The 27838-nt window shown below is 51.6% G+C and overlaps 1 protein-coding gene across 4 annotated transcripts in view; it reads right to left on the reverse strand.

Annotated features, from left to right (window-relative positions):
• The window catches only part of ABR (ABR activator of RhoGEF and GTPase), a 205138-nt gene that overhangs the window by 26459 nt on the left and 150841 nt on the right, over positions 1 to 27838 (reverse strand). For all 4 annotated transcript variants that reach the window (XM_049860017.1, XM_049860016.1, XM_049860019.1 and 1 more), the window contains 7 exons: positions 26745 to 26910; positions 22231 to 22353; positions 21793 to 21868; positions 21218 to 21322; positions 20121 to 20195; positions 16667 to 16764; positions 16164 to 16295 (listed from right to left, as the gene is read on the reverse strand). In XM_049860017.1, coding sequence (XP_049715974.1) covers positions 16164 to 16295; positions 16667 to 16764; positions 20121 to 20195; positions 21218 to 21322; positions 21793 to 21868; positions 22231 to 22353; positions 26745 to 26910 — 775 coding nt within the window. The remainder of the gene's footprint in view (positions 1 to 16163; positions 16296 to 16666; positions 16765 to 20120; positions 20196 to 21217; positions 21323 to 21792; positions 21869 to 22230; positions 22354 to 26744; positions 26911 to 27838) is intronic.

The raw sequence follows: 27838 nt of genomic DNA on the forward strand, positions 1-27838 counted from the left end.
TGACCCCCAACTCATGGTGACCCCATGCACACCAGAACATAACACTGTCCAGTCCTGTGCCATCCTTGTGATTCACTGGAGTTCAGACCATTGTGATCCACAGGGCTTTCAGTGGCTGACTTTTGGGATTAGGTCATTAGGCCTTTCTTCCTAGTCCATCTCAGTCTGGAAGCTCCACTGAAACCTGTTCAGCATCATAACAACATGCAAGCCTCCACTGACACAGGGGTGGTGGCTGTGCCTAAGATGCACTGGCTGAGAATCAAACCTGGGTCTCCTGGACGAAAGGTGAGAATTTTTCCACTGAACCACCATTGCCCCCCAACATAATAAAACCAAAAAACCAAACCCACTGCCATCGAGTCAATTCCGACTCACAATGACCCTATAGGACAGAGCAGAACTGCCCCATAGAGTTTCCAAGGAGCGCCTGGCAGATTTGAACTGCTGACCTTTTGGTTAGCAGCCATAGCACTTAACCACTACGCCACCAGGGTTTCCAATATAGCTGTCATTTATTGACAGTTTATTATGTGATGGGTACCAGGCTAAACCTCTATGTGGATTAACTCAGTCCTCCCACAACTGTATGAAGTACTAGCACCCCCAGTTTACATTTGAGGAAGCTAAGGACATTGAGAAGCTGAGCAACTTGCCCAAGGTCATGCAGCACCTAAGCAGCTGGCAGGATGACCCGAGGTCTGGCTAGCCCTAAAGCCCACAGCCGTCCCCACTCTGACATCCCAGCGTGGCGGGCTCTGGTCCTGCACCGCCTTCTGCCTCCCTGGTGGAGACAGGGCCCTGGGACTATAGCTGGCTCTGGGCTCAGGTCCCTGCAGGGCAGCCGGGTCAGCCCCCCTTTCTCCAGGGCTCCACACTCCGCACCCCCTTCGGCACACTGCACACGGGGCTGGGTCACAGCATCTTCAGCTGGGCTGCTAAGGCCGTACAGACCCTCTTCATGGCCTGAATGGAAGCTGCCAAAAGCCACTGCAGCTAAACCAGGGTGGAGCCATTACAGCTTTCCCAGTACCCCCTGAGGGGCAGGTGGAGAGACTGACAGACACAGAGACACCTGTGCCCCTTGCCCGGCTGAAGCCTGAGCCAGCCATCCTGACCCATCCCTCATCTGCCTCTCCCAGGGCACCTGGGTGCCACCTCTAAAGACAGTCTCCCTTCAGCTCCTTGAGGGACCAGGCAGCTCCCTCACCATGGCTGCTACACAACCTGCTCCTCCAGAAAGCTTCATTCATCCCTTCAGTCTTCATTTCTTCATTCATCCATTTCATTCAAGAGGCACTGACTGAAGGCCTGGCTGTGTGCCCGACCCTGGGGTAGGGGCTGAGGAATCACAGAAATGAATCCAAAGCCTGCGCTTGACAAAACTGACAGCTCAAGACAGGAGATGAGACGTGGACTTAAACACCTCTTAACAGGAGGCAGAAATTTCACACATGCATTCAACATGTATCAAGTGCCTACCTACAGTGCACCATACAGATGTGAACAAAGCATCGTCTTTGTCCTTAGAAATTCAGTCTGATCCCATAAGAACAGCACAGAAAAAGTGCCAAGGAAGTTTAGAGGAAGGAGAGAAACGTTCCAGACAGAGGGTATCAGAAAGGCCCCATGGAGGAGGAGGGGCTGACATGGGGCCTGCAAGATCTGTGGGGAAAGGCCATCACCCCAACTGGACCCCATCTTTACTCTGTATCCCTTCAGCAAATGGGCACTCGGCTGGTGGTGTAACTGGCTGATAAGGAACCATTACAGATGCTCACATGTTCACTTGCTGCGACACAGGGCTGGCACTTGGCACCAGCTGGTTAACTCCAGAACTGGCCCCCGCTGGGTTTCTAAGGTTCTCTTCCCTCTAGCTGGGTCACTGCCACAGGGGGAGTTTGCAAGGTGTCCCCCTCCCCCACCCAGTATGTGGGAGAAGGGGGGCAGATCCTGTTCCCAAAACCCTACACTTGTCTGTCTTAGGAACCCCAGGCTCAACACTTGTCTGGGTAAGGCAAGCTCTGATTGGAGGAAAGATGGCCAACTGGTCTCCATGGTGACATAAGCGCCTTAGCAGATGGGGAGCTGAGTTGGGAGGCTCTTCCCTTGAGATGCTCATCTTTCCCTTCCTCCCCATGGACTGGGGGCTCTCTTCAGGGACAGCATGGATTTGCCTTCTCTTCCCCAAGCCTGACTCATTCTTTCCGGAATCAATGGTCCAGGAGCAGGGTGGGGGAGGGCTTGTACAAGACAAAAGTTCCTCAAAAGCCAGTCTGAATTCTCATCCTTCCAGCCCACTGCAGACCCATCCTCATCTCTCCTGGCTGAGGTGGCCCAGGCTCTCCCGGCCACCCAGGAAGTTCCTTCCCTCCTTTGCCCTCTGTCCATCCCTTCCATCCAGCCACACCTGGCAAGACCCAGCTCTGAAGACAGGCAAGGGCCCCCTCTCTGGATAAACAGAGCCTGGGCGGTAAGGCCCACACGAACAGATGTCACTGCCTTTGGAATGAAAAACATTCCTAGTGGCCTGTCCCATCCTCCCACGTCAGCTCCCCAGGCTCTCTGCCAGAGGAACGAGTGGGGCCGACCCCAGGGAGATGCCCCTGGGAGGGGGACCCGCCACCCAGCATGGCTGTGACTGAGGCAAAATCCAGTTAAAGTGATCGGCAGTGGCATCGCTGAGAAAAAAAGTCAACAGGGAAAAATACTCAGCCCAAGATGTGTGGGCGGGAGAACAGAGATGGCCACCGGTGCTGTCTTGGTGACAGTGGGGGTGGGGACAGCTTCCAGCCAAATGATCCAGCCTGTGAACACGAGGAAGACGAGGACAGCGTCTTTCTTAGAACCCTAGGATGCTGCTGCCACTTTTCTGATGTGACCTCTTTTTCCCCGTTGGAATGACTTTCATCTTCCCCCAGCGCAGGTTGGAACCCTGATCTCTGTCCCTGTTTTCTAGCTCAAACACCTCTAAGCTAGGAAAGGGAGTTTCTGAGCAGCCAGCTATACCAAGGCCACAGGCACCCCAGCAAGGACCTCCTGGGAGCAAGGGGGAGGGAAGAGCCACAACCGGCCACCCATGAGTCCCGGTGTTGGAGCTGGGAGCCCAAGACAAGCCTGAGAGGAGCCTGAGGGTGAAGAGCAGGAGGGGCACACTCTGGGGTCGGCTGAGAGCTCTCTTTCTGGGCCCCAGAGAACAGCATGGGCCAGGCCCTGAAGGGGCAGCACTGCTGGCAGAGCCTGAGGCTGTGAGGGCTGGCAGGAATCGCTGACCCAAGACAGGCATGGGAGTCCAGCCTGCTAGAGATGGGAGGAGGGAGGTGTCAGAGACCAGGGCTCATGTACAGAGTTGGGGGGAGGGTGGCGCATCACAGGGAAAACTGTGGGAAAATGGGGCCAGGGGATGGGAGTGTCCCCCTAATGTTAATGGCACTGTAGTCCCTGTATTCCTTCACATTTAGGATTGGAAGGGCTTGGTTCCCCATTCAGAGGGAGAAACTGAGACCCATTTATTTGTTTTTCTGTCTATCCATCCAATACTTTCTGCATATTTACCAAGTTCAAGGCCTGCATTAGGCCCAGAAATGGGATACTTTACTCAAGGTCACTGAGCAGCCAGCCAACGTGAGAGCTGAGCCTAGGCGCTACATTTTCATTCATTCATTCAACATTGAATGAATACCCACTGTGTGCCTGGCAGAGAGGTGCTTAAGGAACTCACAGTCTCTAACACAGCACTCGGCCAAACAGAGCTCTCTTCACCCCCACCACTGACCCGCCCCTCCAAGAAAATAACCAGTCAGCAATTGGGGGTCCTTTCAGGCAGTTCAGTCCTGAGTCCCCAGAGCTCGCCAGGGGGCTGGTCCCTCTTGTTAAACTGTTACGCATGGGCTGGCAGCTCTTTGAGCTCTCAAATTCAGCTCTTTGTAGATAAATAGCTACTGATGGCAGCAGACAGGCACCCAGGGTGGGGGCCCCAGGGTGGGCTCCAGGTTTAAGATGTGCATGGTATAAGCGAAGGGGGCAGCTAGCATGAAAAGCAAGTCGCTCTGCAGCCCAGACCAAGCCTGCCCGAGTTACACCGCTCCCCTCCCACTCACCAAAGACCTGCGCTGGCTCCCAGGACAGTACAAAACAAGCACTATTTCCTATACAGCTTCACTGTCCCCTCAACCTGGCCACCCCAGGCTGGGTGTCTCAGGAGGGTGCTTGGCAGTATGAGGTGATGGGAGAGGCTGAAAGAGCCCAAGAATCTGTCCACTGCAGAAAATATGTCCTGACGGCGTGTTCCTGGCAGCCCCCAGTAATTCTCACGGCACATTTGGTCATGGAGCAAAGGGTGGAAAATCCACTTGAGCCTTTGGGAACATCTTGCTTGCCTAAAACAAACCCACCCAGTGACCCAGCGGGCAGAGCACCCACCACACATCCATCTGCTCCATCCCATCCCAGGACACAAGCTGTGGCCAGGACCAATGCCCGGATCCCCCTGGCCACTTGCCTGCTCCTTCTCACAGGAAGGAGGTGTTGTGGCTGGTTCCCCCCAGGGGGTGTGCTCTTGACACATGAGGCCTCTCAGGCCACACGCTGAAGGAAGCGTAACAGCGTTAGGCAGAAGGTTTGAAGCCAAAAAGTAGGTCTGGTCTGCGGAGCCTCCACGATCTCTTATCTTTCTCTATTAAGTAACTGCCTTCCATACAACCCTGAGCTCAAAGAACCAGAGGAAGCCTGTGGGAGCCAGGTAGCCTGGGTGCAGGTCCTGCCTGGCTACTGCAAACTCAGAACCTCACTTTCTCTTTCTGGACTCAGTCTCCACACCTGTTAGATCAGGAGCTTGGACCAGACAGTCTTCACCTTTCTTTTTTTAAACTAAGGATCCCCTTTATTTTTTCAAATCTTAGGTCCAAACCTCCCCACCCCAATCAGACAAAAGCCGAAGCACCTTGGCTGAAGTGGGGATATGGGGCCTTCCCTATTTGTTCACATCTCCTTGTCCACTGTCCCACTGGGGGCACTGGAAGTCCCTCCCAGGAAGGCCTAAGCTCTGCAGGGCACATTTGAAGCCCCTGGCCCCCTTTCAAGGGGACAGGCTGGGGTGGTGATGGGCCCAGACCTTAAGTTCTGTGGGTGGGCTCTGAGCAGCTCTGACAGATGGTTCTCGCAAGAACCACTGTTCTTCCTGACCATGGCATTGGTCCTCCTGCTCCCTCAGGGAGGGGCAGGTATGGAGGCCAGGAAATTAGAGGCTTTTTAAGGAACTTCTGGGTCAGGGTCCTGAATTTAAAGTTCACGTCTTTCCCTCACTTCTCTCTCTGCTTTGGGAAAGCTCTGGGCCCTGGCATTGCTGGGTGCAGGTTCCACTCAGTGGCCTTTACAACAAGATAACACTTATCTAGTCAGCCACACTGGTGTTTCTGGGTCACCCTGGCCCCAAAGTCACTTTGGGGTCTGCCCTGAAGCCAGTGCAGCTCAGCTCTTACCTTCATGCGTGTGAGCAGGCTGCTGCCAGCCCTCCTGTCCCCCGTCCATGGGATGCCGGCTGGGCCTGTGGTTAGACCCCACCCAGCCAGTGGGCTCTGCAGGAGCCACGGGCTTGCAGGAGGCTGCTGAGCCCGCCTGAAGCGTTGGCATTCACACCAAGCCACCGCCCTAATTCAGGGAGTTCCCTGGCAATTCTCTGCTAAGTGTTTTCCTCAAAGGTTCTGAAAATAAGTCAAAGTGGGGCTACCTTAGGGACTGGCTTTTTGGATTCCTGGACAAGTTAGCCCCCTCCAGCTGCCAGGAGGTTAGCTCCTCCCTGAGAGGAGCATGCTGGGCACTCTTTTCCATGAACTCACTTGACACCCACCCAGGCTAGTGAGGGTGGGCTCAGAGAGATCACCTGAGGTCACCCTGCTAGCAAGTGGTGAAGCTGGGATCAAACCCAGAGCTTCTGCCTCGACGTCTGGGAGCCTCCTAATTTCAGAGCTGTAGAGGGCAGCACTCTTCTTTTGGTTTATTGAGAGGCTGGGTGCTGTCAGGGCCTGAATGTGTCAGTTTCCAAAGTCCTCTCTGTCTGGGTCAGCTCCTCTGCATATTGCCCAACCCCAGGAGGCAGACCTGGGGGAGCAGGCACCAAGCTTGCCTGCCATGGCGGCCTTCCCCAATGGGGGAGGGGAGAGAGGTTGACTCAAGCTCCATCTGCTTCCTATTGAATGCTTCCTGTCTCCAGAATCCCATAGCAAAGTCCAGGCGCCCCCAAATCAGGAACACCTGGGAGACGGAGAAGGCTGAGCAGGGGTGAGGGGAAGAGAGGTTTGTGTTACAAGTTTGGAAAAGCCTTTGGACAGCGGGGCTGGCGCCGTCACAGGATCCTGCCTGACTTCTCCCCATCTGAGGACAAGCTTGCTGCAGCCTGCTCTGCAATTGTAATGGAGGTGTCCAGACCTGTCTTGAAGAGGGGCAGCAGGTGGGGTGCTGGAGAACTAATAGGCCTGAAACAGCTAGGTGGGGCGGGGCTGGGGCAGGACAATGGCTTCCATCAGCAGGGCTGTTGGAAGGAGTGGGGACATGGAGCAGAACCAGACCTGGTGCACAACCTCCTCCAGCCCACATGCCTCTGGGGCTGGCACAGTGGTGGTGATGGTGGCAAGGGGAGCCCCTGCATGGGCCCAGGTAGGCAGCAGGGATAGGAAACAGGAAATCCAGAGGCAGATACTTCCTCTGGCCTACGCTGCGGGCAGGAACGGGCCCCATCTTCCAGGAAAGAGGCTGGAAAGCACACCCAGGCTGGCCGCAGCAGAGGCCAGGGTAGGAGCTGCTGTGAAGTGTGCAAGGCTAGGGAAAGAGGTAGGGCAAGAAAGCAAAAAGCTCTCTGTCCAGCAGCCCGCCCTGCTCTCTGTCCCAGCAAAACAAGACCTCCTCCAGGGGCCAGGGGCCCAGTCCTGGCCAGTGTGTTCCATAAGCCAGGGCCTGAAGGACCATATTAATGTCCCTCTGTCAAAGGATTTGCCCAGCCCAGGGAGGGGCCCAGGTACTCTCCTGGTACCAGCCGTGAGGACCAGAGTGGGCCAGAGCTGGAAAGGGCTCTGGGTCAACCAGGCCAACCCCCAGAGCCCAGGCTCCCAGGGCAACACTGCTGGTGTGTTCAACACTTGGGCAGTCAAAGAGGGACAAGAGACCCCTCAGGGGCCAGATGGAGGGAGCTGGGGTGGGGAGTCATTGCCTTCTGCCCTAGCAGGCTCCTGACCCACGCTCACTCCAAGTCCCTCCTGCTCTGCAGAGTAATTGAAACCAGAAGCAGTTACCAGGCTGACAAAGGCCCCTTGTTCCCAGATCCTCATTCAGTCTGTACTCTGAGCCTGGGCGGGGCTGCACCACACCAAGCTGAGAGCTGCTCCAAGGGGGTATGCTGGAGCTGCTGAGCCCTAGGGTCAAAGCAATCCCTTCTCCAGGCCTCCAGGCAGGGAAATCTCAGCCAGGGCCCCAGCCTTGACTTCTCTGCCCACTCAGAGGTCAGTGCATCAAAGCCAGGTCTGATTCCAACAGCTTAAGAAAACATGTTACCAAAAGTCAGCCAGAGGCCCCACCACAGGGGGCACGCTCAGGTGACAGCCCTCAGGGAGGGAGCTGCTTGACAAGCTACACCCAGAATCCCTGCAGGAACCGGGAAGGACAGGGTACCTAGACCTGGGACACCAGGCCGGCCATCACCATTGGCCAAGTATGGACTCTATGCCAGGCGCTGTGCCAACGGCTTCATGCACTTTCACATTTAATCCTCATTCAAGCCCATTTTACAGGTAGGGAAACTAAGGCTCAGAGAGGTAAAGTAACTCATCCTATTCTCACAACTAATAAGTGAAGGAAGAGAGACTCTGAACCCCAGATCTGCCTGGCCTCAAAGTCCCTTCGACATTGGCTGAAAGATCAAAATTCTCTTCTGCTTTCTCTCCGAGATGAAGGGGCCCTGTTCATTCCTTCTGTCCACAGCACAGTGCCTGCCACTTAGAAGGTACTCAATAAACACAAGGCATGAGGAAACCAGGAAACCATGGAGGTACACATCTCAGCTCTGACCAGCTCTCTCAGGTACATTCCTTCCTTTCAGCCTCAAAACAAGCTGGTGATGAAGGCAGAGTGGGAATGGTTATCCCCATTTAATAGATGAGGAAACTGAGACCCCAAGAGGTCAAGAGACCAGGACCCGGGGCTTCTGACTCAGTGCTCTGCCCAGGACAATCAGGGCAACCACACTCAACACATCCAAATCATTGACCAAGGGGTAGACCAACAGACCTCTGAGGAAAGAAGGGCCAAGGAGCTGGGATGCCTAACCTGGGGGAGAGAAGGCCAGGGGTGGCTTAGCTGCTTTCTTCAACCCTAAGAGGCTAATGGTGACCATTATGCTCTAGGGTCATGGGCCCTGCTCTCTCACTGTAGCTGGACGGAGATGAGCACATCAGAAGAAAAACCCCTGGGTCAGGGGAGGAGGAGAAATGAAATCTCCATTCCCAGAGACCAGGCTCTTGTTCTCACCTGAAAGAAAGAAGGTCTACATTTTGTCAGATTTGCCAGCCTGGGATCTGTGGACACTCCCAAAGGCAGGGTCTGGCCCTCGTGATCTCCTCCTGAGTGCCATTTATAACAGTCCTGACCCCTCACAAGCTACCAAGGGGTCAGGTCCAGAGGTAAAAAAAATTACCCTTTTTTTTTTCCTCTTTGGACATAGGCTCCAAGCTTCGGAAGGGGAGAGGAGGGAGGGTGAGGCATCCCATCATGCTTGAACTTGCCCATTGAGGGCAAAGGGGAATGGCCACACTAGGCATAGGTCAGCTGAAGCTTTCTTCATGGTCTGAAACCCTGCCCCTCCCTGCCCCCTGGGTGTTAGGCCACCCCTGGCAGGCTCATGGGAGAGTGAAGCTGCCTCCCACCCAGAGGAGCAGAGCCCAGGGGGAACCTTCATCCTCTGGCTCATGGCTGAGCTAGGGAATGGGGGAGCAGGGGAAGGGAGGCAACGGTACAGAGAGGGCTCCACTGGCTTGGGTAGCTCCTTGGTCTCAAACCCCTTTCCAGTCTAGGGTCAGCGGCAGGAATGGAGCTGTGGGGCTCTCAGAGAGAGTTCTTCCCTCTGGCCCAGCCAGCCAAAAAGGGCTGGACCCTGGGAACATGCTAATCAGTCGGGGGCTAGGTCCCAGTTGGGGACAGCACATCTGGAGCCTAGAGCAGCATGGCTGGAAATAGACTGGGACAAACAAACGGGAGTCCCCTGGGGCCAGGAGGCCAAGGCAGACTGCATGGAGAGCCCTCCTGGCTGAGCTGTTACCCGGGTGGGGGCAGCAAGAGGGGCTGGGCCTGGATGGAGAACCTGGGGGTAATTTCCCTGAGGTCTGGGAAAGAAAGGGAGGATTCCTGAGCCTGGAGGAGAAATGGACCAAGCTGGGGGGGGGGGGGTCTCTGGCTTAATTTAGTGACAGAGGACAAGACCCCTGAAAGCCACAGATGGACATCCAAGCCCCCCTCCCCCCCATCTCTGGGTACCTTCATTTACTCATTTGCCCAGCAGCTAACCAAGCATGATCATTCTGGGCTGGGACACCAAATTGTGAGCCCTTGGTCAACCACTAACGAGCTATGTGATCGTGGCCATGTCGTTTACCCTTTCTGGTCTCACCTTCTTTCTCCCTACAAGAACAGGTTCACTCTAGGATCCTTTCTGGAGTCCCTGGGCAGCGCTTATGGTTAAGCACTTGGCTGCCAACCAAAAGGTTGGTGGTTTGAACCTACCCAGAGGTGCCTCAGAAGAAAGGCCTGGGATTTGCTTCCAAAAGGTCACAGTCGTAAAAACCCTGTGGAGCACAGTTCTACGCTGCACACATGGGGTCCCCATGAGTCAGAATCAACTTGACAGCAGTTTTTTTTTTTTTAGAATCCCTTCTGGCCTAAAACACTATGGCTCCTCTTCTTTTTCTATTTAACATTTTATTGTGAAAAATTTCAAACAGACTCAAGAGCAGACAAAACAACATAATGAAAACCCCTGTACCCATCACCCAGCCCCCATAATTATCAACTCATGGCCACTCTTGTTTCACTGTTTCCCCTGTATACCTTCTCCCTTCCCAAATCCCAGACATAGTGTAATTGATTCTATTAATACTTCAGTTTCTATCTCTTTAAGGACTATTAAAAATACATAACCAACATACATTATCGTATACAAAAAAATCAGTAATAATCCTTTTAAAATCATCAAACAGCCAGTCAGTGCTCATATGCCTAGTTGCCTTGTAAATAGATGATTTTTTTGAGAGTTCATTTGATTGAATCAGAATCTAAAGTCCACACGTTCCAACTGATTGATATGTCTTATTCCGACTCATAGCGACCCTATAGGACAGGGCAGAACCGCTCCATAGGGCTTCCAAGGCTGTGATCTTTACAGAAGCAGATTGTCACACCTTTCTCCCATGGAGCGGCTGGTGAGTTCAAGCCACTGACCTTCTGCTTAGCAGCTGAGCATTTCATCACTGTGCCGCCAGGGCTCCTATGTCTTAACCAGTTACTGCCACGTCGATCCTGACTTACGGCGACCCCATGTGTTGCAGAATAGAACTGCTCCATAGAGTTTTCAAGGCTGTGGCCTTTCGGAAGCAGACTGCCAGGACTTTCTTCTAAGGTATCTCTGGGCGGGTTTGAACTGCCAACTTTTTGGTTTTTAGTTGAGTGTTCAACTGCACTAGCCAGGGACTCCCGATATTTTTTAGTCTCTTTTAATCTATGGATCTCCTCTCCAACTCTTTATTTATTTTTTTAAAATGCATTAGGTGAAAGTTTACGGAGCAAATTAGATTTCCATTTGATAGTTTAACTGTTTCCTGGCCTTGGTTTCATTTCCCGCAATGTGTCAGCGCTCTCCCCATTTCTGCCCTGGTTCACCCCGTTACCTTTTGTTCTGATTTTTTACCCCTTCCTGCCTTCTCATCTTTGCTTTTGGACAAATATCACCCTTTTGATCTTGTGTAATTGTTTCTCCCAGGGGTTACTATTTATTTTATGAGCTTGTCTACTGTTTGGCTGGAAGGTGGTCTCTGGGAATGGCTTCAGTTCCAGGCCAGAAGGGTGTCTTAGGGCCACAGTCTCGGGGATTTCTCCAGTCTCTCTCAGACCAGTTGGCTGGGTCCATTTTATGAATTTGATTTTTTGTTTTACATTTTTCTCCCGCTCTGTCCAGGACCCTCTGTTGTGACCCCAGTCAGAGCGGTCAGTAGTGGTAGCCAGGCACCACCTAGTTTTTCTGGTCTAGGGGGTTGTGTCAGCTGCGGTTCATGGGGCCCCTTAGCCCTTTGGACTAATTAATGGCTCCTTTTCTTACATTCATTCCTTCAACCTTCCTCCTGCTTGCGTTGCTCGCCGCCCCTCCTGCCCAGCCGCTCTGCCCTGGGACACTCCCTGAACGTTCCTGCCTCCGTACCCCTGGCCATGCCCGTCCTGCCCCCAGAATGCCACCCCACTCCTTTCTGCTGATTCACAGCCTGCCCACCTTTCTAGAATAACAAAGAGCCTTAAAATGGCAATTAATGTGTTGGCCATTACATTTACATAAAGTATCCAAAGTATTTTTAATAACACATCCAAAAAAGGTAATTATAAAGACTACTTACAGTCCTAGGAAAAAAATGGCATTTATGGCAATAAATAATAAATAAATACACGCTATGTGGACTATGATTAAAACTATTTTAAATTTTGTTACACTTGAGAAACGGAAAAGGCACAAATAAAATGGTTGTTCCAGGCGAGTAGGAGTAGGGATAGTTTGTGATTGTTTTTCAAGTCGCTTTACTAGTACGGCAATTTTGTTTCTAATATAAACACCGCTTTGGAATTTAAAACAAAGCCTTCTCGCTCCACCGCCTCCTTGAAGCCTGCCTAACTCCAGCCCACGACGTCGTTCCTGCTTGGACTCCTACGGCACAAGTTTCTCCCTTATTATTTACAAAACTGTGGAAGGCAGCAGAGCTTCTAGAGGGCAGGGCAGGGCATGGGCTCTGGAGGTAGCCGCCAGCCCTGGGGTTCAAATCCCAGCTCTCCTGCTCCCTGGCTGCCAGTCCTGGACAGGTTACTTGAATCCTTCAGTGCCTCAGTTTTCTCATCTGTGAAATGGTGATAGCATTCCTACCCCATAGAGCACAATGAATAAGGAAGACCAAAGAGAACTGACACCTTTGAATTATGGTGTTGGCAAAGAATATTGAATGTGCCACAGACTGCCAGAAGAACGAACATACCTGTCTTGGAAGTACAGCCAGGATGCTCCTCAGAGGCAAGGATGGCGAGACCGTATCTCAAGTACTATGGACATGTTATCAGGACTAGAGAAGGACAGCATGCTTGGTAAAGTGGAGCGGCAGCAAAAAAGAGGAAGACCCTCAATAAGACGGACTGACACGGTGCCTGCAACAATGGGCTCAAGCATCACAATGATTATGAGGATGGCGCAGGACTGAGCAGTGTTTTGTTCTGTTGTACATAGGGTCGTTATGAGTCGCAACTGACTCGACGGCACCTAACAACAACGATAACGACGGCACCTAACAACAACGATAACAACAGGGCACTGGGAAAATCCCAATAATAGAAGCATTTAGCACAAGGCTGGGCTCATCACTGTTCTCCAGTGGCTTGTAGCTGTTGTTAGCTGCCATTGAATTGGCTCGGACTCACGGCGGCTCCACGTAGAACAGAATGAAACGCTGCCCTGTCTTGCACCGTCTTCATGATCATTAGTACGCTCAAGTCCTTTGATGCAGCCACTGTGCATTTTGAGTATTTTCCAGCACTATATTGGACAATATTTTGTTGTGATCCTTTCTCCTTGCCCTCTTGCACACTGGGTTTTCATTGGTGAATTTGCAGAAGTAGATTGCCAGGGCTTTCTTCCTAGTCTGTCTTAGTCTGGAAGCTCCATTGAAACCTGTTCACCATGGATGATCCTGCTAATATTTGAAGTACCAGTGGAATAGCTTCTAGCACCACAGCAACATGCAAACCTCCACAGTACAGCCAAACTGACTAGTGGCTTGGCACGTCAATACACTATACAATACACATGCACGTTATCCGTGTACGATCTAACGGTAATATGCTATACGCTTCCAATCTAACAGTAAGTTTGAGGCTAGGCTCCTCCACCTCTTGGAGTAGCCAGCCCCATGCTGGGCACACCATGGTCCTTCTCCCCTTGCTGTCTTGCACACATGTTCATTCTGCATCCCTTAGGTACACCAGGCAGCTAAAACCCTGCCCAGAGGTAAGAGGACTCCAGACAAAGGAAGCCTGAGGCTCACCTTACGCCACAAAGTGGGACACTAGGGAAGAATATCACCCTGGCTCCTTCTCCAGGCCATTAGCCATGCTAGGGCCCTTCACCCAGGCTGGGAGACTCCTGGTAAGAGGCCTGGGACATGGGGACACAGTACAGAGAAGAGAGTACTGCCCTTGCCTGCACACTGTCAGCAGGGGTATCTTGGCCAAGGTACTTCCCCCCTCAATGTCTCAGTGTCTTCATCTGTGAAATGGGGAAAATACAATTATCATTTTCCTCACCAGACTGCTGACATGAGATCATGTTTAGGAACTGGCTTCCAAGAGCACACGTGCCAGACACACATGTTGGTGGTCAGTGCTTCCAGTTGTCTGTCACTAAATGCTGCCCTCTCCCATCTCACTCCACCCTCCCTGCCCCCACTGCCAGAGCAAACGCCTAGTGCTTAGGAAACAGGTCCCCTGGAGGGTCTCTGGGTGGGCTGCGTGGGAAGGGCTCAGAAAGGCCAGAGGGCAACAGATGGAGCCTTCCTCCCCCTGCCTTTCCTTTAGGCCACTGGAACATCCCCAAGGCCTGGGGCCCTACCACAGGGACACCTTCGGGTCCCACCTCGGCACCTACGAAGGGGAGTAGGACCAGGTACCAGTGGCTGGCACCAATCCCCTTCCATGTACACAAGGAAGGAGGGAGAAAGCTGGAGGAACCGGCCGTTCTGTGGCTCGGTGGGGCCTGGCCAGGTGGGAACTGCTTGGTGCAGGCCCTCCCCCGCAGCCTGGCCATCCTCGGTGGCTCTGAAGGCAGTTACGGGGTGAGCCAGACATTATCAGCCACCCCACGCCCCTGGATGGGACACCCTGGTAGGGAAGACCCCCTCCTCTCCCAATCCATAGGAAGGCTGGTAGATGGTGCCGTGGCTCCTTTAGGGAGACAAGTCCTGAGACAACCTCACAGTCCCCAGAGGCCTCTGACTCGGAGCTGCCAGCTCACAGGCCCAGGTCAGCTGGCAGCAGAAAGGTTTGCGTTTCTTTTAATACCCACTCTCAGGCATTTAACATTCCTCGAAGCTTAAACACAGAAACATTTTCCTTACCAAACTGTGCTTTCTGCTCTGCCAAACATAACCTGGCTCCCTCCCCTTCCCCTACCACCTCCATCTGCTCCTGTCTCCAAGATGGGATGATTTATGATGTGCCTTCCCCCGGGCTGTGCGGCTGGCCAGAGACAGAAGCGGGGAAGCGACAGAGTGAGAAGTCCAGGTGGGGAGAACAACGGCCCCTGAAATTGGAGTTCCGGAGGTCGGGGTCCACAGCGCCCACTATGCTGGCTGCCCTGGGCACCCCTTTTAACTCCTTCTATTCCACAGGCACCAAATGGCACAGGGAGCGTAGCAGCCAGTTGTGTCTCCTGGCTGGGACTCTCCTGGAACTGGGTGGGCCCCAGCCCCGAAACCTCCCCTGCCCATCCCTCTGCCCAGCCCAGATGTGGAGATGGGGCTCTCATCCCTGCAGAAATCAGGTTGCAGGGACTGAATTTAGAGAGCTCTTTCTCATCAGCCCCCATTTCCTAAATAATGAAGGACTGGCTTGTGGTTACCTAGTAACACTGTCTCCCTGGCGACAGTGCTGAGGAGCAGGGTACAGGTCCCACAGCGTCAGGAAGGGACGTGCTCAGGAAGGTGGGGTGATGTGAGGCAGATGGCCAGCCCCCCCACCCCGCCAACAGTGCCATCCTCCCTGTTCAAACACTGGAGCCTGAGACAGGTGTGGGGAGCAGGAAGCCCACACGGATCCCCAAGGGGCAATGCCATTAAAGACACCTGTTAAGAGCCAGATACCAAACTGCAGCCTCACCAATGCCTCAGAGGAGGAATGCTTCCTGTGAAAGGGCAACATCCAGGCCCCTGCAGCTGGAGCAATCCAGCCACATCCAGGTCACCCCTGGTGCGACTGCTAAGAAGCCCCGAGCTAATGCCTGTGGCTCAATTCCAGTATGGGCGAGGTTTTGCTTTCCTTGATTTCCTTGTTATAGAATCCTCTCCCAAGCCAGGCCACTCGCGTCACAAGCATGAGGCCACAGAAGATGCCGGACAGAACTGTGGATGGTTCCATACCCAATGCCACCCCACCCTGCAGGCCTATGCCCTCTTGACAAGTAAGTGAATAGCAGCCATCTTCAAAGCTGGAAGCCTGTCCCAGAGATGCAGGCTGCAAAGAACGCCCTTTTTTCCACATATATTCGCACAGGAGACATAGCTGAGGCAGGTACACTCTTAACCTGAGGACCTGCAGCCATGATAGCCAGAGAATCCACCCTAACCCAATGAACCCCAACAGAGATGAGTAAGGCCCACTGCAACCCTCCTAGCAAGTCAAGGATCAGTGCCCCAAGGTCCCTGCCTGATTCTAACCCATTCCAGATGAATGGCAAAGCCTTGGGACCCGTACCTCATTCCTCATCCCATGCCCATGGCAGACATCGCTAATCAAACGCAGCACTTTTCTCTCCTGGTCATGGATACAGCCTCAGATCCTTCTCAACACAGTGTTCAAGAAAATATCACCAACCAAGCAGGCATGTGGAAAGAAAGGCAGCCGTCCTCCCTCCAGTCCATCCTGCAGGAGTGTGGATGAGCCACCTGGGGCCAGGCACACACGAGCCTCTGGCCTATCTCCAGCACAGGAGAACCGCTAGTCTGGGGAACTTTTCTTAAACCAGCTTTAAACCAAAGTCACAAGGGGCCAAGCACCATTTTCCAAGATGATGGGTGATGCCAGGGAAGGACTCTTTCTCAACTGGCACCACCTCCTAGCAGCAACCCCAGCCTCACCTTGGTGCCTGGCTGCACCTGGACCCTCACCTGGATCTGCCCTTTGCCCATGATTTTGTCCACAATCTCGTTGTTGTCCTTGTTGACCTTGGTCTTGTCATAGCACTTCTCATAGCACAGGATCCTCAGGGACTGAGAGCCCTCCAACTCAATCTCAAACTCCTGCAGAAAGATGGGAACAAAGGGCCCTGAATCTGAGGCTGGAAGACATGGGTTCCTGGCAGGTGTGGACTGCCACTCTGCAGGGGCAGGGTAAGAAGGGCCTGTGAGGACCATCCATAAGACGGGGAGGAGCTTCCAGAGGCCTCCAGTCACTGAGGAGGTACAGTTTGGGAGCCTGAGCTGGCACCATGTCTGCCTCCGATCAACATGAGCACTGTCATCAGAAGCCAGAGGAGCAGGGAGTAGAGGGCACAGGGGTTAGAGGGACAGGGCTGGCCCAACCAGCATGTTTGGACACCCTCAGCAGGCAGGACATGAGCATAGGGAGGGGTGGGCATGGTCTCTGAGGGACACCAGGCCCCTACACTCACCTCGTCCCACTTGGGCTCTGTCGTGTCCCGGAACACCCTGGTTTTGGCTTTGCTGACAAAATAGCCAAAGGAATCCACCTCCAGGGTACAGTACAGGTCTGCAGGAGGAAGGGCAGGCAGAGACACACCGAGTGAGGCCCAGAGGCTCAGGAAGGAAGTGGGGACAGTGCACCTGTTCTTCCCAGGATCCCCATGGGGGTGGCATCTTAGCATTCTCCTCCCACAGCCCTGTGTGTTTTGGCCCCTTCCTGCTCTCTGCCCTCTGCTTGGATGGCTCTGCCCCTCCGCATCTCATTTGCTACCCTCCGCCCTTACTGGCCTGCTCCACCTTGGGGCCCTTGCACTTGCTGTCCCTTGTCCTTGACCTCTGCTTGGCTGCCTCCTCCCCACTGAGGCCTCATCTCAAGACCTTCACTGACATATAACTAAAGGACCTTCTTGCCCGTGGATCTCAGGGTTTCTCAACAGGATGCCACTGGCGTTTGAGGTGGACAACACTGGAGGGCATTTAGCAGCCTTGGCCTCTGGGCTGAGTAATCCCGAATCATTGTGAAAACCAAAAATTCCCCCCACATTTCAAAGCTCCCCTCCAATTTGTTGCTTTTTCCTTTCGTAGCAAGTAGCTTTAACTGAAACTCTCTGTGGTCGTTGTCTCTCTTTCCCCAACAATGTAAACACCACGCAGGTAGCAGCCTTGTCTTCTTATCCACTGGCGTGTCCTCTGTGCCACACAAAATGCTTGGCACACAGTAGGAATGAGTGAACAAGGGACTCATCACTGCCCAAGAGCTTCTGGCAATGAAGTGGTGCAGGTGTGTGGTGGTGGGGCTTTCCCCACTGTCTCCATCTCACACTGCAGCCTTTAAGGCTGAACATTTTCTTTTCTCTACCCTGAGACCCCACGATGGGTCACAGGACTGGGTGGTCACCGTGGGAATGCTGCAATTCTGCACTCCCCCTGGGGATATGACCCTGCAGCCCTCCCACCTCCATGGGAGCTGCCATGGTTGTTTCCAAGGGTTAAGGTGGGGCAGGGGTGAATCTGAGGCACCACAGGCTACCCTTTTCAGCGCGATTCAAGGGGACAAGGGGACGGAGGTCAGAGAGTAGACATAAGGCTCAGGCTGCCCACTCTGCTCAGGCCCAGGAGTCACCCAGCTCCCATCCTATCACAGAGACGCTCTGGGTTGCTTTCCACATGAAGGGAGAGTGGAGCTGACCCCTGAGGAGTCTCTAGCTGGGGGCAAAGCAAAGTAGATACAACTGGGTATTGAAACACATGGGATACAGGCGCAAATTAACGTGAACAATGTGAGAGGCCCAACGCTCTTGCCTCTGCCGGGCAGGACGTGGATCTGTGAGGTTGGGAGACGGCGGGAGTGAAGTGAAGTGTGGTCATCATTTTGTTATCTTAGTGTGAGTGAAACTCCCATCTGGGCTCGGCAGTAGCTCATGGGATTAAAGTGAGGGCTTTGGAGTCAGACTGTCTGGGTCCAAAATCTGGTTCTGCTGCCTAACCAGGGAACCATGTGCAAGTTATGTAACTTCTCTACCTCAGTTACATTCATCTGTGAAGGCCTGGGCCTGACTGTGCAGATTTAATGAGTTTACTAGGACAAGAAGACATGGTTGAAGATCCTCTACCCAGCTGGGCTTGAGCTGAGTCAGAATGAACTCCTGAGAGGGTCAGGGGCTGGGGTGGGAGGGCGAAGACAATCCAGAGGTAAGGAAGATGTCATAGCAGCCTTGGGGGGCACTCACCCCATTTGTAACCACCCGACCCAGTTTGGGAGATGGAACACCTGCTCTGGGGGAGTGGGCTGCTCCTAGATGGGCCTGTGGCCTGAGGGCTGTCCCCAGCCAACCGGAAGCAGGGGGCCAGAGGAGGGGCGGGACCTTTGGCACCATGGAGATGGGAGGCACCTGGTCCCATGAGCTGGGCCGCAGACGTAGGTGTGTGTAACAGCCCTCGCAAACTTATTAACCAGCACGTTCCTAGGCAACTCCCCTCCCCGACCCCAAGAAGGGAATTCTCTGGGTCTGGGGAGGGCCCAGGAAGCTAAGGTGTTCACAAACGCCCCAAGTGATCAGTACAGGTGGTCCTGGCCACAATTTCTAAAGGAAAGGCCTTGGGCTTTGGTGTCGGAAGATGTGGGTTTTAGTTCTACTCTACCATCTGTGTGAGCCTGGGAAAATCACTTGAGTGCTCTGAGCCTCAGTATTCTCACATGTAAAATGGGAATGGTAACAGTGACCTCAGAGGGATGCCAGGAGGACTAGAGAAGATAATGAACCTGAAACGACTTTGAATATGCCAAGGCCTTGTCCACACGCTGGCCATGTTCCCATTTTCTCCAGCACCCAGTAAGGTACCTAGGTACACAGTAGGGCCTCTGTAAATGAACTACTTCATTCAGCATTTCTGAGCTCCTGTACATGTTCATGCAAGGATAAAGGAGACATGGTCCCACCCTCAAAGAACTCACAGCTGGGAGACAAATCATAAATGGCAAAACAGCACAGCAGGTGCTGGAACCCTGGTTTGCCCAGGTGTGATGGGAACAGAGAGGAGCCCAGGGAGGCGTCCCAGTAAATGTTTATTGAATGACTGTGTGTGGGTCAATGGCATAACTTCTTTTCAGTATGCTGCAGGGAGAGAGGCCAAGCGCAGATCTCACCTGCCAGAAAGGAAAAGAAGGGAGTGGGAAGGGGCAGGCTAAAAGGATAGGAGTCAGATCCTGCATAATATTAAGTCCTTGCATCAATCTGTGACTCAGTGTCCTCATCTGGCAAGTGGGTAGAAACTATTCCCTGTTTAACCTAGTCTTAAGTCCCTATGTGGATAAAAAATAGATAATAAGTATAATCATACAGAGTCGCTATGAGTCGGCATCAATGGCAGCGGGTTTGGTTTTTCAGTGTAAGTAAAATCATATACTTGTTACATATACATGTAACACTCAAAATGATACAGATTTAGTAGATGATAATGAAGGGAAGAGAAATGAATGTGTGTGGCTATGTGCTGGAGTTGCACATATATTGGCATATTTAAGTCTGCTTTCAGGTCAGTGTTAGCAAGTGTGACTGCCTTGTATGGAGAAGAAAGCTGAGGCTCAGAGAGGTTAAAAAACTTGGCCAAGGTCATACAGCTTGTAACTGGCAGACGTGGGCTTGGAGCCCAGACACCTGGGGATGGGAGGGGGCTGGGAGGAGTGCAGATTTGGAGATAATAAGCAAGGAAGATCCCCCTGCCAAGAGGTACTGTTTCCTGGCCTTCAGGGATGTGTTCCATATAGCAAGGAGTGCTGGGAAGAGCAGAGCAGAGCAGAGCACAGCAGGTGGGCAGCGAGAGACCCCATGCAATGGGTCCATGGGGACTTTTGTGTGAGGGGATGAACAACGAATGGCCCACCCAACCTCTCCCTAGGGCTGGTGGTCAAGGGTCACTTACTGGCTGACTGTTTAAACCCCTTGGCAGAGTGGACAATGACATGAAGGAAGCCATAGAGTCCTGGAGACTCGTCGTCTGCAAGAAAGAAAACCCCCCAGGGTAGGGGTGGTGAGGGGCTCCTTTTGGCTTCATCCCACCTCCAGCCCAGGATGATGGGGAGAAGACAATCTGACAGCACCACCTGGTGGCCAGATGAAAAAGTCTCCAAAGCCTATTTGTTCCTGGAATATGAGCAGTGCCCAAAGGTGCTGGTGCTCCTTCTCCCCAGCACTTAACCTGGGAGACCACCCACACCTGTCCTCCTGGGCCAGAGATTTCATGCCATCCCCCAGGGACACTTTCCCTCCCCCTCTGAATCCTGCTTAGTCCTTGGCTGCCCTCCCTGGTCTAACCTTTCAAAGTCAAAATTAACCAGTAGGATAACTCACTCTGTGCTAATGGAAGAGAGCCAGTCCTGCTCTGCCCCCTGCCTGGGACACGGGAGGCTCTCTATCACCCCCATACGCCAGGGAGAGCCTGCCTTCAAGATCCCTTCTGGAGAGTGGGTCTCTCCCCAGTACCCATGGGCAACTAGAATCTACTCACTCTGGGCCAGTTACCAGCCCTGAACACAGCTCCCCCTTGCTCAGAAACACCATAGGCTCTTTGGCTTACAGCAAAAACTTCAAACTCCCTTGCTTGGCATTCAGGGCCTTCCAAGATCTCATGCCTGGAAACTTGCCGCCCTATTTCTCACACACTTCTCTAACCCATCCACCCTCACCCCACTGCCCCATCCCACAGAAGCAGAAGGCTTTTATTATCTGACTACCTTATAACGTACGAACAGGATCCTAGTCCACCAGGATGTTAGATTCTTCTCTCTAAGCCAAAGGGGGCTAGGAGAAGTCGGGGGCCACGTGGGGGGCTCATATCTCACTGTGAGAATGACCCCTATTCAAGCTTTCTGTATATCTGACAACTGAGTCATCCCAGCCCAGTTGAGCAGAGATTAGCCATTTCTAGCCAGGTGACTGGTTGGGTCCTTATGGAAGGCTCCAGCAAGGCCCTGGGGGCTTCAACCAGCTAGTTGAGCAACGTTGGGTTCCAGATCTTACCATCTTTATTGCTGGTGACAGGAATGTTGTGCACAGTCCTAAGTTTGAAGCAGGATCCCGTGAGCACCTGGAGCTCCACCGAGCTCAGGACAAAGGCCTGGAGATCTGCAGAAGGAGCCAAAGAAATCATCATAGGTCCACTAGGACCTGCTGCTCTTCTCTGGGGTCTGCTACAGGAACACAGCTTGGCTCTAGGGGAAGAGTTTGTCCTTGGAGGAGGTGAAAGACCTGTAGACACTCACAAGGGACAATTGTGAATATTCTCAGGGGGGTGAAGGTGGGTGGATTAGAGCAGTGCAGGAGAATGACTGAAGTTTGAGCATGAGAGTGACTGAAGAGGCTCGCCTATGTGTCCAGTCCTATTGCTAATTCACAGCATGCCTTAAACCAAACACTTAATTTATTTGTGCCTTAGTTGATGGGTAACATCAATTAAGTGTCACCTGCCCTGACACCTTCTGAGGGGATTGTGAGGATGGAAGATCAAATGCTGGTCATCAAAGTGCTTAGAAATACAAAGGCCCATCATGGCCAGGGACCCCACCAGGGTGGTGCAGGGCGGGGCAGGACTTTACCCTTCTTCTGTAGTTTCTGAATTGCTTCTCTCCACTCTGACCTCTCGTAGTCCGAGGACAGTAAGAACAAGTAGCTCTGAAGAGAGGAGATAATAATTTAGTGGGGTGACCATGGTCAGGCCAAACATATTCCCAGATTCCGTCCTCTGCCTTAACACAGCTGCTTATCACCCAGTCACCTGTAGGCTTAGAGGAGGCAGCTGGGAGGGGGCCTCCTTCCCTAGGAAGTTGGGTGCCAAAAATGGCAGTGCCAGGGATAGCCAGCAGAGGGCACTGGCTCCACACCAAGGGGGAGAAGGAGTCCAGAGCCGGACCCTTGGCAGTCACATTGGGAAGTCGGGGCCTGAGGCCCACAGTCAGGGTCAGAAGCCATTGAGAGGTCAGGCCTGGACCAAAGAAAGGCGCTGCCTTTGTCCCCCCCACCCCCCCATTCCTGACCTTTCCATTCCGATTGTGGATCCGAAAAGGGATTGTGGGGGAATTAAGCAGCAACAAGAATTCATTCTCAAACATCTTCTTTTTTAGGCGCTCGATGGCCCGGCTCTGCCCTTTGTTGGCCTTCTGCAGAGGAGGGAAGGTAGAGATGGGTTTTCTCACACTCAGACTCCACTGCTCATTTGCCAGCTCTAAGCACACCACTCCCCTGCTTAAAGCCCCGGTGCCTGGCCTGGCAGACGTGGTCTCCCTGGGCTGGGTCCAAGCGTCCTCTCTGCCCAGCCTGATACCTCACCACCCCGCCCTGCCCTGCACCGCCACGCACCCTCTGCCACTCCCTCAGAGTACTATTCCCTCTCTGCTGGGGTACCACTCTTCCAATTTTCCAAGTATGTATGTACGTTTTTTTATTGTGGTGATACATATATACATATACACACACACACACACAGTCGGCCCTCCGTATCCATGGGTTCCACGTCTGCAGATTCAACCAACCGCAAATCAAAAAAATCCACGTATTTAGTGTGTGTGTGTGGAGGGGGAAGTTCCAAAAAGCACCGAGCACTATGCTGAGGCCACGCGAACGAAGGCATGTGCAGGCATACCCTGCTGCAGCCTTCCACCGCGTCACAGATCTCAGTCTCTCCCCAGCACTGTCGTCTCGCGCACCCTTGGGTCTGCTATTTACATAGCATTTACATTGTATCAGGCATTATAAGTCATCTAGAGATAATTTAAAGTATACGGGAGGATATGTGTAGGTTATATGCAAATACTATGCCATTTTATATAAGGGATTTGAGTATCTTCACATTTTGGTATCTGTGGGGTGTCCTGGAACCAATCCCCCTCAGATGCCGAGGGAAGACCGTATAACAAAATACTTGCCATTTCAGCTGTTTTTACGTGCACGATTCAGTGACATTAATTACATTCATCATGTTGCACAATAATCAGTTTCCAATTTTTTCATCACCCTTAAAAACTCAGTATCCCTTAAGCAAACCCCCCTGGTAGCCCCTGATAAACTTTGGTCTCTATGCATTTACCTATTCTGGATATTTCACATAAGTGGAATATTCAATGTTTGTCCTTTTATGTCCGACTTTTATCTCACTCAGCATCAGGTTTTCAAGGTTCATCCATGTCATAGCACATGTCAGAACTTCATTTGTCTTTACGATGTGTAACACTCCACTGTATAGATATACCACATTTTCTTTACCCATTCATGTGTCCATGGACACTTGAGTTGTTTCCACCTTTTAACTACTGTGAAGTGTTACAACAAACACTGGTATACCAGTATCTGTCTGAGTCTTTGCTCTCAATTCTTTTGGGTATATGCCTAAGAGTGGAATTGCTGAGTCAAGGTCAAGTTTATATTTTAAAAAGACCCCCTCCCTATTATTAACGGATATCATCCTGCACGTCTCCGTTCTAATGCCATCCTCAAGCTCCTCAGTCAGAATTCATCTCTGCAGCATTTCTTACCCACTATACTGGCAAAATTGTACCCATTACTCATTGTCAGTGTTGTAACAGTGTGGGCGAACAGTCACTGTCACAGTCTGCTGGGGAAACATAGCCTGATGCAACCTTTTCCAAGGTTAACCTGGCAGTTCACTGCACAAACCCTTTGCCCCAGCCATCCCACTTGTAGGGAGTCTATCGCAGAGACATATAAATGCAGTAATGTTTACTGTCGACTGGCCTGTTAGGAGTTAACGAACCAGAAACAATCTAAATATCCAAATACATTATTGTGCAGTCCAGCAGTAAAATAAGATGCAGCTGCTAGAAAGAATCAGCCAGGTCCAGAGTGCTCAGGTACACTGTTAAGTGGTGGGTTTAAATTGCAAATTAGCACATGTAGTTTGGTCTCGTTATTTTTTAAGTATACGTTAAAAAAAAAAAAAAAAAAAACCCAAACCCATTGCCATCGAGTTGATTCCAACTCATAGCAACCCTATAGGACAGAGTAGAATTGCCCCATAGGGTTTCCAAGGAGCAGCTGGTGGATTCGAACTGCTGACCTTTGGGTTAACAGCCAAGCTCTTAACCACTGCGCCACAGTATACATGCACCAGCATGAGCATAGAGTCCCTGGCTGATGCAATCGGGAAAGGTGCTTGGGTGCTAAACGAAAGGCTAGAAGTTCGAGTCCATCCAGGGGCACCTCAAAGAAAGGCCTGGTGACCTACTTCCAAAAAATCAGCCACCAAAACCCCTATGGAACACAGTTTTACCCTGATACACACGGAGCCGCCATGAGTCAGAGTTGATTGACTGATGACAACTGGTGGATACGCATAGAAGAGCCTAGAAGAACACACCCAAACTGTTCACAATGGGAGGTGGATGACAACCACGGTTGCGAGCATTTTTTGTTACGACAAGCCAATGTCACACTGGCAATTGGAAAAAAAAAAAAATTAAAGTTTTTTTTTTTAAACCGAAAGAGCAAATCACTCCTTCTTCCATGACTCAGAGAACCTTTGTACCTCTCCAGCGACTCTGTGGTCAGGGGCGGATTCTCCAATAAGCAAGGTTAGCACGGTGCTTACCATGCTTACCAGATCATTTAGAGTGAACAATTTCACAACTATTCATCACATCAAATACTCTGCTTCTAGGTATGGCTGGCGTCTATCTCTCTACCAACCCCACAGCACCTTCCTAGAGAATCAAAGCCTCTTTTCAAATTTACAATCCCTGACAGGGACAGATTACCCAGTAAGGGAGGAAAGCACAGGTTTATTTGTGCTTACTTACTAATCTGTGGTGCACAATTTCAATCTTGGATATGGTGAAAAACACGAAATTGTGCACTACAGATTAGTAAGTAAGCACAAATACGCTCATGCTTACCGGGTAATCCATCTCTGTCTGTGGTCAGTAACAAGTAGGTCTGGCTTTTCCACTGGACAAGGAACTCCAGAGGCACTGGCACACCTCTTGCAGCTAGCAGCCAGTGGAACTCAGTAGGCACTGATTTGGCTGAACAGAGGCCACGTCTGCACACCGAGGGTAGGATAGCATGTTCAGTACATCTGGCCTTCTGTTCAGCACAAAGCCCACTGACCTCAGGACTGAATGAGAAGCAGGAATGTGGGAGGTCCCAGGGAATGGGGTTGAGGGCAGAGGCCAGACAGACAAAGAGGCTCACTGAGGCAGGCTGGGGCCTGGCCGTTCAGTAGGCAGACGCCTGTGCCGGTCAGGGAGCTCCCTCTGGACAGACATTCCCCCAGTCAGACCCTCTGTCCTAGGGGCATCCCCTGGAGTTACAATGTGGTCCTCCTCTCCTCTCTTCAGAGAAGGACATTCTCTCTGAGTTGAAAGAGATCCTTAGAAGCCATGTGGTTCATTAACTTCTCAGCAACTGTTCATTAAGCACCTATTTATTATGTGCTAAGTACTAGGGACATTGAACTGAAGAAAATAGCTCCCTCACTGGAGTTCACATTGCACTGGGGAAGAGAGAAAGCTGAACATGTAATTATAATTCAGTACAATTAAACCAAAGCCAGAGGCAAACAGGGAATCCAGAAAAGGGCATCTAACCCAGAGTGGGAAAGAAGGAGTGTCAAGAAAGGCTTCCCAGGGAGGACCAGGCCAAAGTGAAGTCTAGACAGGTAAGGAAGAGAGACTCAGGCCAACCAAGCCGTTCATTCTACTCACAGGGAAGGCTCCTGCTGGGGTGCTTTCCTCTAGCCACTGTTTTCAAGTATATGAATTTAAGGCTATACATTTTCCTCGAAGTACACCTTTGGTTATATTCCATGGATTTTGATATGTAGAGCTCTCATTTCCATGCAGTTCTGAAACAGTCTACAGTTTCCATTTTGATTGCTTCTCTACCTTTCAGGAGTATCCTTAACAAAATTATAGTTGTTGATTCTAATTTCATTGCACTGTGGTCTGTCAACATCACTATGATGCTATCAATTTTTTGAAAAAAATTAAGATTTCCTTTGTGGCCTGATACCTGATAAATATTTGTGAATGTTGTATGTATGTTTGATGAAAATGTCAGTACTGTTAGGGCACAAGCTTCTATGTATTTTTAGATCAGGTGTGTTAAGTATGAAATTCAAGTCCCCTCTCTCACTTATTTGCCTACTTGATATGACATTTCCTGAAAGGTCTTCTGGGTCCTTCTCTAGAATGCATCCCATTTTTCCATGAGAAGGTCTTCTTCTCTTGCTCCCCTTTTCTACAGTGTTCAACCTATACTGTTCTCCAGGAAACTTGCCATAATGAACCCCACCGAATTCTGAGCACTGCCTCTTTGGCCCTCCATCTGTTCAGTGCGAATCTGCCATGAGGAGGGTCTTCCATTTCAGCACATCAATGCTGGAGACCTTCCACTCTTGCATCCTGCCTCCCTCATCAGACTTGCAAACCTTACATTTTCCCCTCCCTCTACCTCCTCTGGCACACCCAGGCCAAAAGGACACAGTAAACACAGCCTGACTCCCCTGTCCCAGGCTCAGACGCCAGGCTCTACTCACCTCCTTCTGGATTTCATTTTTGAGGGCAGAGATCTTCATTTTCATGTCCTCCAGCTCGTGGTCTGGGAAGGGGTGTACCTGGGGGCTGGCCTCAGACTCCTCAGGAGATGGAAACACTAGGTCGGCCAGGGGGATGTACCATTTGCAGTCATATTGCTGGTGTTTCCTGCAAAACAGCCAGAGAGAGACATGAACCAAAGAGAACTTGGCTCTTCAAACCACTACTGCCAGGCTTGAAGTCACCTGAAAGGGATTTACTGAGAGCTTGTCACAGGCAAGAGCAGTCCTTGTCTTTGAGGAGCCAGATGAGGACACATACACATGAAGTCATCATAATCAACCATGATGTCAGATGGTCAAGAACTAAATCGCATGGGTCAGAGTAGGTGCTGTTGGAATTCACAGAATGACCCCCTTGCCCTGAAGATGTCCTGAAAAGAACATCAAGCAGGTTCTAGGGTCAGTCAGCAGTGAGGGCAATGGACCTTGGCCTTGCCAGTCTTCTGGCACAGTACTACTGATGTCTTTAAACATCCCAAACCACTTGAGTATCAGAAGAGTGACAGCTTCTTTGTTGGGCTCTCTCTTTCCTATTCCCCATACCACACCCTTCTGTTCCTTCTAGCCTATTCATACTTAGCTCACATCCATCATCTTTTGTGCTAGAGACAACACAGATGTTATTTTGAATGCAAACTCTGATCAACAGAGGTTACATGGAGTATTGGGTTGAGGATTATAAAGCCGTATCCAAGTCTAGCAGGAAAGAGTGCCGTGACTGATTAGCAATGTCGGCCACGGGCAAAGGACTGAAGGCACAGGCATGTATGCTTATCTTTGCCATCCCTGCTTTAGACCTATCTCAAATCTGATCTAGTTGCAGGGAGTCCTCCCTTTATTGTAGGTCATAATTATCTCTCCACCTCTGACCTCATTCAGGACTTAGCTTTGTACCTCCCATTCTGGCCCCTTAGTGTGGCACTGAGTCTCCCCCTAGATTGTAAGGTAATGTTCTCGGCACATAGTAGGTGGTAAGTAAATGTAGATGGAGGAATGTGTGAATGAATACTGAATAACCTTTTCTACTCATGGCA

Source organism: Elephas maximus, chromosome 19 (genome assembly GCF_024166365.1).
Source record: "Elephas maximus indicus isolate mEleMax1 chromosome 19, mEleMax1 primary haplotype, whole genome shotgun sequence".
Lineage (NCBI taxonomy): Eukaryota > Metazoa > Chordata > Mammalia > Proboscidea > Elephantidae > Elephas > Elephas maximus.